Genomic DNA, 10310 nt, shown 5'->3' with positions numbered 1-10310 from the left:
GCTCCAGTCGAGAGAGACTTAGGAAACCAGGGCCTCTCCGGTTGGTTGAGCCTAGTTTAGTCTTCTGAGTATTCCCACTCCATTGGCCCCCAGCTATGCTGACCCAACAACCCCTCCCAGATTGTCTTGCCATGACTTGGGACAGTTGTCCTTCACTGAAGTATCGGTATCTTGAAGGGGCATCAGATGTTCCCTTTTTGGCTTGTGTGAGGGATGGTAGGGGGAATCCTTCCCAAGAGAAAGATACAGAATCAAAACAATACCTATCTCTCCCAGACACAGGGAGAAGGCAGATACAGGGAGAAGGCCTCAGCCTAGACAGGAGCAATGCGAACCTCTTACAGTGTGGAAAATCCCAGAGCCACTTTCAGTGAAAAGTCAGGTTAGAACCTGACCCTACAGTTTTGGGGCTGGGTTGTCATTTCTTCCCTGAGGTCTTCATCCTACTTCACAAAACTGAGAAGAATTGGAAGATGTGTTTTTGTATGTGTGTGTTTGTGTGTGTGTGTGTGTGTGTTACTCCATGCATGTATGTATTCCCCACCAGTTCCTTTGGTGCTCCAGAGCTGACTGCAGCTGACCTGGGAACCCGTGAAAGCCTGCCTGTTCAGGCCAGCAGGTTAAGCAGAGTGTAGGTTGTTGACCTTTTTCTGAAATACCATGCATTCTCTCTAGACATTTCTCCTTTGGATGAAGAAGTAGAATGTCATCAAGGGGTCCACTGCTCCCTCCTGGTCCTGTGAGGTGGGAGAGAGGACAGGCAAGGCTTCCTGTCATGCGTCTTATTTCAGGCATAACCTGTAAGCAGTACCCACCACTCTTGCTATAAAAATCACAAACTAGTCACCAGATAATTCTTCTTGCCAAGGGCTGTGCTCGGGCACGTTCAGCACTCCTGCTACTTTGGAGGCTCTTCCCACACATTATCATGACCTTCCTGCATTGCTCTCTCTAGACTACTTTTGTGCTGTGCACTGTAGACTCCCAGTTTTAGAGTTCATCCACTGTGAAAGTCAAGGGCTCAGCCATCATGAGGCCCAGAAAGACAAGTGTTCAGTGCCTCCACACAGCTCATTAGAACACAAGAGTCCTCAACAGCTGCCCAAGGCATGAGGGAGTCTGTGTACCCAACAGAATGGCATAGATAGTTTTGTATGGAAGCAAGTCCTGTGACATTCATTCACTGAGGAAGGCTGCTGTGGGCACTAGGGTCAGGATGCTCAGCGCCACGATGTGGGAGGAGGCTTCCAGAATGTAAGTGACAAGGTGGAGCCTGGGATATTGGAGTTAATATTCATCATGAGGGTCTAAGAGAACTTCAGACCATTCTGTGCTACAAGAGGCATTATCACCCACAATTATAGACACACACACACACACACACACACACACACACACAAGAGGGAAGGCAAACAAGCAAACAGAAAACAGCAAGATAGTTGATGAGAGGTACAAGCATATTTCGTTTGACCTTGGCCTTACAGAGGCAGAGGTATGTCTGAGACCTTGGTTCCATTTGTATGTATAAAGAACCTCCCAGGGGTTCTGAAGTTGCATGGCAGTCCCATGGTTACATGGGACACCAAAAGCCACCTCTACTCCATACTGCAAGATTTGAGTATCATTAGCTTTGTGCAGAAACATTGGGAAGGAAGAAACGCAGAGTGGAAAGAAGCAGCGAGGACTCCATTTGTGAGGGAGCCGTCCACACAAACGTGAGGAGCAGAGATCAGACCTGAGCGTCCGAGTTGAAGCCTGGCCATGCTTCCATGTCTGCTTGCAAGCCAGCACTGTGAGAGAGGGCGAGACTCAAGGGCCAGAGGGATTTGCTGCTGCCCAGCACCAAAGGCTGGGGCTCCAAGTGGTCAGGCAGGGAGTCCTAAGTCACACACGCCACATGGTTCTGTCCTTTCCAGATCTGAGAGCGGCGGCCATCGTACCTCATGTCACACCCCACTCACCTCTACACACACAGACTCACCTAGCCACCCTGCTTAGTCAGGTTCTCTGTGCAGGGTTTTCCAGTCCCCAAGAGCTAACAGCCGCAGCACGCCTTTGTCTGTAATGCTACTCAAAGCTACATTTTGTTTCCCATCTACCTCCATCAAAATAAATCCTTATGAGGACCCACAATGTCATGTATTTCTATATATATTTCCAGAATTCAACATACACGAATTAGCCTCAACTAACTTTTTATCTTCTGCTGTATTTCCACTGTCCTGTCCTTTTATCTTTTGGTCTTGCTGCTGACACTGCAGGCAACTGATACCATGTCTGGTGGTAATTACTATCTTCAGTTAGGACAGCATCATCAAGATAAAGTCACTCGATTGTCCAATAAGTGAGTTGTGTGACTGAGGCTGCTGATTTTCCATAGGTGTGTTTTATAGTCAGTCTGATCTCATATTATGCTCTAATAGAGAGAGCAATCCCGTATAGAGAGACCATTTGTATTAAAAATTTTTTCATCGATGTTATTCTGTTTGAGGTTTTAAACATTCTTCATGTGAGCATGTCTCCTTTGAAGTCACAAGATGTCAGTTACCATGAAAATGAATTACAAGTATTATGGGCATCCACAAATATGGAAATATAGACAATTCCTCCATAGGAGCAGTAAAACTTTTTCACTACTGTGCTATCCTTTTTTTCACCCTGAAATTGGTGTTTTATGTTTATTTTATATATGTCATGTCTGAACTTGTAACTGCTCACACCCCAATCTCATGAGTGTATTGTGTGATGTGTGGTATGTTGGGATAGGTGTTTTCTCCTGTTACCCCAGCTCCCCAGTCTGCATTCATTCTGTGAGTTTAAACCATGGTTCACAAATACCCCTCTGAGGGCCAAGAGCCCAGTGAAATACTTTGATGATGTGGGCCATGTGTTGCTAGGAGCAAATCTTCTCAAGGGCACGTTGGCATATGGAGTCTTTCCCCTACCTGCTATATGGTCACTAAGATGATGCCGAGTGAGGAGGCGGATACAACAGCTGTAGTCATCATTGCTGGGTTTTGTGGTTAGTGTGTCAGTCACTGGGCAGTCTGCCAATTACTTCTGCCATGTCTCCCACTGACCTTGACCCAATTTCACATTTAGCACAATCTTCTTGAGTTTCAGTGTGTGTGGTCCAGAGGATCTGTTGTTATCTTTGGTCTCAACAGGCATTATACACATGTGGGGCACACACACACATACATTCACACAAACACACATACACACATACACACATCATGAAGGATAAATATAAATATTTTAAAAAGAGAATTTTAAAGGTCCAAAACAATTAATTAAAAATCAATCAATTAATTATTGCAGTGAAATATGTTTGTTTCCTTTCTGAGTTCTAAGCTGTTACAACAAACACATTTTGGATGTTGTAGTGGTTTTAGTCAGAACAGCTAGACATTTTAAAAGTTGATCCCCTTTGGTGCCACTGCTTGGGAGGTTTAGGAAGTGTGGCCTTGCTGGAGGAAGTATGTCACCTGGGTGCACCTTAGTAGTGTCCTGGTTGTGATGTTTGTTTTGTCACAGGTAAGCAGTGTGAAGGTCAGCACAGGCCTCAGGGATTCCTGCTTCACTGAGATAGATTCCCTCTGAAGCCCCCACCTCTCCTTTGTCCGTAGCTTTAGTCTTTCCCCTCATGCAGTAAACTGGCAGCAGTTGTTTTAAAGCAGTTATAGGTCTGGAGAGATGGCTTAGTAGGTTAAGAAGACCAGCTGTTCTTCCAGAGGACTGCTCAGTCCCCAGCACCCACATCAGGCAGCTCATAACTTCCTAGGACTCCAGTTCTGTGGGATCCAATACCTTCTTCTGGCCTCCATAGCACTGTTCAATTGCAATGCACAGAAACACATGCAGAGGAGCTGGAGAGATGGCTCAGCAGTTAAGAGCACTGACTTGCTCTTCCGAAGGTCCTGAGTCCAAATCCCAGCAACCACATGGTGGCTCACTACCATCCATAATGAGATCTGATGCCCTCTTCTGGAGTGTCTGAAGACAGCTATAGTGTACTTACATATAATAAATAAATACATCTTTTTTAAAAAAGAAAGAAATACATGCAGGAAAATACCCATCATATAAAATATCAGTTATTATAACATCAGTTGGATCAAGCTATTATCAAGAAAACTGAAGCTGGACAGAGTGGTGCAGACACTGAATTCCAGCACTGGAGAGGCAGACGCAGGTGCATCTCTGTACATTTGAGGCTAACTTATTGTGTGTTTCGGGCCAGCCAGGCCTAATAAAACCCCATAAAAGGGGAAACTTTACCTTTTATGAGTTATTATACATTACTATGATTTAAATATGATCTTTCTCTTGATAATGCAGTTTAACCCCCAATGTTTTATGTTAAAGAAATTAAGAGGGTGAAAATGAATATCAGCATGGTTGGAGACAGGGCTTTTGGGACATTGTTAAGATAGATAAGGCATTGGTGGGGCTTGATGGCCAAATCCTGAAGGCTTGTATAAGAATAAGGAAAGGGAGCAAATCACACCAGACCAGATCAGACCTACATATATACAGACATCAAGATGTAATGCAGCCTAGAGGAATCCTCAACAGAGCCTGCACCAAGCAGAACAAACCTGCATTCAAGCCTGAACAACCAGAGCTATAAGCCAACACAAACCTTTGTTCCTTACAAAGGAATCTGCCTCATATTTTTTGTTGGAGTAGTAAAACCCAAACTAATTCATAACCTTTGCACATAGTTATGCAGAAGTGTAGTGGTGAATTAGTCAATCTGCTTTGGCTTCCAGTAGATAATTCATGCAATGCACCTGACCAAGAGCTCTGGAGTTACACATGAATGGCACATACACACCAGTTACTTTTGATATGCCTTGACTAGCTCAATGGCTGAGCACTTCTAAACTGCCCTCGGCTAGCACATGCTCCCCTCTGCTATTCCTGAGTTAACATCTTTAAAAATCTATATTTCACCTTTGCTACCCCAGACCCAACTGGAGGAATGGCCCCTCTGGCCACTTTCCTGGAATCTTACCTGAAGGCGGGCCTTTGAGTCTGCTCTCCTTGCTCCCCAGTCACGGCCTTTCCTCTTTTTCCTTGTTCCCTTGCCCAAGCAATTTAAAAGTCCCGCTTCCATCTCACTGCCCAGCCATTGTCTGTACAGCAATTCTTTATTACCAATCATAGTCAGCTGGGGGGGGGGCCCTCAGCATCTGGAAGCAAGTAAGACAAAGCATTAGAACAGAAGTCAGTATTGGGTAAAATTAATAAGTTTAACAAGTAAGTTTCCAGAGAACTTGCCTGAAGTTAATCAGCCCATGGAGAGAACCCTGAAGGAATCAGAGAGTCTAGAGGCTCTTGTCCACCAACTCCTCTCCATGGAGGATTTTTTATTTTTATATCTTTTTAAATTTAGGGCAAAAAGCCTGGCTTCTTCTGGATTTTGTGTAAGCCACCCATCACCGAGTCTTCCCAAATGGGCGGGGTTCAAGCTCACCTCTGCAATGCAGTCCAGGGTTTTTCATAATTCCTAGATGGATTCAACCATGTAGACAGGAGCAGCCACAGCTGGCAGAGCAGAGAGGAAGCGCATCCCAGCGCGGCACAGTGGACCCCACACTGCTCAACCTCTCAGTGTGCCTGGCTATGAAAGCAAGGTGAGCCCAGTACAGTGTTGGACAGTGGTGATAAGGCACAAAGCCTGGCTGTTGGCATATGCTCACGGTGGTGGCGGTGGCAGCGGCAGTGGCAGCGTGTGTGTGTGTGTGTGTGTGTGTGTGTGTGCGTGTGCGTGTGTGTGTGTGTGTGTGGTACCCACAGATGCCAGAAGAGGGCACTTGATCCCCAGAACTGGTGTGAGCTGTCATGTGTGTGCTAACGCCATACCTGGATCATCTGCAAGAGCAACCAGGGTTCTTAACTACTGAGCTATCTCTCCAGTCACAACTTTACCTTTTAGATTTATTTCATGTGTGTGTGTGTGTTACCTTTAGGTATGCACGTACAGCAAGTGTGTGCCTTGTGCCCGAGGAGACTAGAAGAAGGGGTTGGGTCCTCTGGAACGAGAGTTATAGTTGCTGGTGAGTTGCCATGTAGGAGGTGGGAACTGAACCTGGGTCCTTCATATGATTAGGCAGTGCTCTAAACCACCAAGCCATCACCCTAACCCCAAGGTTTTGTTTTTCGGTTCATGTGAAAGCCTCCTGGGTAAGTGCTGGAAACTCTGAGCATCATCATAGGGCACTGTGTATCCCTTAGCTGACAGCTCGTATTCACTGATCCCTGCTCGTCCTTGTCAGACCCAAGTCAAAGCTCCTTCCTTCCTCAGCATAGCCCCAAGGCTCCCTCCTCCCCCCCCACCCCCCACCCCCCCCCACCCCCGCCCCGAAGCTTGGGTGCCAAGAGTGTCTCAGGATGCAAGACGGAGTGAGATGCTACTTAGAACCACCACCAGGGGCAGCAGCAGAGGGCTTGCCATGGTGGTCCTGTTCCCCTCATGTTCTAGAAAACAGAAGTCCTTTTAAAGGATATTTATACATTTGAGTAGAAAACAGACAGAAATCCTTGTCAGGGTTTTGTTTCCACCTGTCCCCCAGCCTGTGAGACTCAGAAAAGCAGATACAAAGCAGCCATGTAACAGTATCTTTCCAAATGTCATGTTTTAGGTAAGCAAAAAATATCTCATTTGGACAGATCATGCAAACAGGAACACAGACACAAAAGATCAGCTTTTACAGGGGTTCCTACTGTCACACATGTTGATGTTTGACATTACATTTTAAAATATAAATCACAACCCAACTGTGGCATAAATAAAACCAGACTCTCCCATGCCATCAACAGGATTCACTCAGCATGTGTGACTAGAAACCACACAGTCTCACAGAGAAAAGCACATGTGTCCCTTCCAAGGGCCACCCTCTGTGGAGAGATGTGCTCCATGCCAGTCACTTCTCCTGGGGAACACTGTGAGCACATGACAGGGGGCATTTCTTCCTTTTTGGAAAAGACAAACAAGGAGCTGGGGCCATACAAAGTTCTCACCCCAAGTTTCTGACATGAGTGGCAAATGATCCCAGGGGCCTCTTTTCCCTTGGCTGTTCCCCAGCTTGGACTGTCATGGGCCTGGAGTGAGAGCCCTCTAGTGGAGTCTTCAAGAAACAAGGCTCTCTTGCCTTTCCTTTGAGTAAAATACAACCATTCAGAAACCACTTCCTCCTCCTCTTGACACTGTTACTGTGTGGTCGTTGTTGCTGCCTCCATTTTAAGAGCCAAACAAACTAAGCGTTGAAAATGATGGACTCACGAGCGGCCTAATTTCCAAGCAACTCTGAGACGCAGGTAAGGCGGGTCCACGGTGGGACAGACAGCTCTAAGAGAGGCGAGGCTCAGAAGGACTGTGTTTTGAGAAGTGTGGCTGCAAGGGAAGAGCCGCCATGCCTCTCCAGGTGACCCCCGTCAAGAGGACAGCGTCCGTGTGCATGTCTCTGCAGTCACATAGCTTTTGTTCAGGAAGTCTGAGTCCAGGCTAACCCTCCAGAAGAACTGTAGCCACACATTCCCGCTTCGGTTACTAAGGAACTTAAGTCAGAGAGTTTGACTTCCAAGGAGTATCTGAGACTCCCACAGTCCCTGAGGGCCAGGTGTGCTCTGCCTGGGTCTCTTTCAGACGCTCTGTATTCTACCCAGGGCACAATTGCTCTGCCGCCTGCTTTCCTTCTGACAGTCCCTGGGAATGCCTTCATACTGCTCAGCCCAGAACCTTAGATTCCACTTCCTAACGCTCAGGGGTCTGCTGACACCCATACTTTCTTCCTCTGGTTCCCTCTTGGACATCAGACGTTGTCTATCCACTCTGTGACATCCTTCTGGTATGCCCTTAGGAGCGAATGTGCAGGATTTTCTTAAATGTCTTCTTGAAGTTCTCGTTGCACAGGGGGTAGATGAGTGGGTTCAGCGTGGAGTTGATGTAGCCCAACCAAATGGTGAACATGTGCACGGGTTCGCTGCAGCAGCTGTTGCAGAAGGCAATGACCATGAAGAAGATGAAATAGGGAATCCAGCAGAAGATGAAGGCCGCCATGATAAAACCCAACTGCTTGGCTGCCTTCCGCTCTCGGTTCAAGTGCAGCCCGGACACGTACTGTCTGGAATGTGAGCGGAGCCTCTGCCAGGTGATTTTGATGTAATCCAGGCCACTGTTAGACCCACTTCTCGGCTTGACTCTGCCCGGCCCTGGCTCTATACTGGTGTCTGAGTTTGTGGTCCGGGAGAAGGACTGTCGGTCCACCAAGGTCTGGTCCTCTGACATCTCACTGAACCGCCGACAAGTATTCAGGCTCTGCTCATCCATTTGGGGCTGACTCAAGGTCTGGTCATCGGCCTTTGAGGCTCTGACATTTTCCTCAGGCACAGACTGTGTCTGCATGACGTCGAGGCGGAAACAGGAGCGTGTGGCTGTTTCCCTTTCCCCCTCTTGGCTGAAGACAGTCGGAGAGGTCATCTTGGGGTCTTCCGATGTTGACTTCTGATCCAGCTCTCCACTAGGGTCTCTTGACGGCCTTTTCACAACCCCCCAGGGAGACTCTTTCCCAGGTTTCTTGGCAGCCTCCTTGGCATCCTCTGACCTCAGCTTGATTTCTAAAAAGGAAGGAAGGGACCCGTTGGTGAGCTGGCGATGCTGACAGTGTTGCTGAACAGCCCTGTAGATCTTCACGTAGAACCACAGCATGAGCAAAGTGGGGAGATAGAAGTTAATAATGGCGGTCATGATCTTGAACCAAGTGACATTGTAGAAGTCTGTCTCGCACTTGCCTTCCCGAAGCTCTGGGGCTGGGGACATGAAGTGATGCCAGCCAAGTATGGGTATGACCCACAGGAAGGAGAGAAACCAGGCCCCCAGGATGGTAGCTGAAGCACGGGTCTTGGTTCGATACCTCAGGTACCGGAGGGGTTGCTGGATGGAGCGGTAGCGGTCAATACACAGGATGAAGACGCTAAAGATGGATGCCGTGCTGGCCACATAATCCATAGAGAGCCAAAAGAGGCAGAGGGGGCGGCCCAGGGACCACTTGGTCATGATGAGATAGAGGATATTCATGGGCATGACGACTGCCCCTACAATCAGGTCTGCTACCGACAGGCTGACAATGTACAGGTTACCCACCGTGTGCAGTTTGCGCTCACTGCGCACAGCATACAGCACCAGCAGGTTGAGGCCCACTGTGACCAGGGAGATACTACTTAGAACCACCACCAGGGGCAGCAGCTGGGGGCTGGCCATGGCGGTCCTGTTTCCCTCACACATCTTGTCTTCAAAGGCAGAGGAGGTGTTGGGAAGGCTCATTGGCACAAGGGCAGCCTCCAGCGATGGCTCCCTCCCTGGGGGGAAAGACACAAGATCAAGGTCAGAGGACAAGATGACCAGAGGTCACCTACGAGCACCGTGCTGGTCAGAGTGGAAGCTGCTGGGGGCGGTGGACACCCATCCCACCATCAGGACCACATAGTCACTCAGGTGTTCCTGGGGTCCTCACATTCCACCAGGGACTAGTTGCTGGATCCCTGACATTATTATGAATATCAGAGATACCACTGTGGACAAACCAGAGAAAAAAAACTTAGATACCAGAGTTTAACCAGGGCACCTTGTACGAGTCTAATTTCGAACATGTCCTTAACGCCCTGAACAGTCTCATCATCTGGGTCCTCTTTGATGGTCCTGAGACAAAACGGTGACCAGAAAGAGGCTGCAAGGCTCAAAAGCATTCTCCCTCTGTGACAAAGATGCCAAGCTACGAAAATCACCCTTTCCCCTCTACCCTACTCCTGAAAGGAAGTGAGGAAGGGGTGTCTGGGGTATGACGGCAGTTTGGATGTAGTTAGGAATGTCAAGAAAACCTCAGAGGCTGCAGTTTGGGATTCTGTTGTCACACAGCTGCTGAAGTAACTCTTCAATCTTGCCTGTACAGTAGCTAAATGTGTTCTTCGCTTATGCCACTGCCCAAGAATTGTTGTTGGAAGCGGGCAGCTGTTGGAGGGGAGTATTTGGGAGGGAGCTGATGGGGTGGAACTGTTGGGAAACACTTGGAAAGAGTGTTCCTCAGCCTTCTCAGCGAGGCCAGAGGAACGCCTGCAGTTCCATGGAAGTGGAAAAGCCTTGGGGAACTCTGTGAGCCGGCTGCCAGCCCAGAAAGAAATGGCCACACAGGAAGCCCAGCAAACAACCCTGGCCTGAGAAAGGCTGCTGTGATTCCAAGAAAGGAGTGGGAGCCTCAGGGACAGGCTTGAGGGAATGCTGGGGACTTCCCAAGAAAAAGAGACAC

General features: G+C 48.1%; 1 protein-coding gene across 1 annotated transcript in view; it reads right to left on the bottom strand.

Moving 5' to 3' along the window:
• Positions 1-6644: 6644 nt before the first annotated feature.
• Hrh1 (histamine receptor H1) overlaps positions 6645-10310 on the bottom strand; it is an 86082-nt gene continuing 82416 nt past the window's right edge. The window contains exon 2 of the mRNA XM_052172638.1: positions 6645-9366. Coding sequence (XP_052028598.1) covers positions 7865-9331 — 1467 coding nt within the window. The 5' untranslated portion in view covers positions 9332-9366 and the 3' untranslated portion in view covers positions 6645-7864. The remainder of the gene's footprint in view (positions 9367-10310) is intronic.

This window comes from Apodemus sylvaticus, chromosome 2 (assembly GCF_947179515.1).
Source record: "Apodemus sylvaticus chromosome 2, mApoSyl1.1, whole genome shotgun sequence".
NCBI classification, from domain to species: domain Eukaryota; kingdom Metazoa; phylum Chordata; class Mammalia; order Rodentia; family Muridae; genus Apodemus; species Apodemus sylvaticus.
Note: the sequence above shows the minus strand (reverse complement) of the source record. Positions and strands in the feature narration are given on the sequence as shown.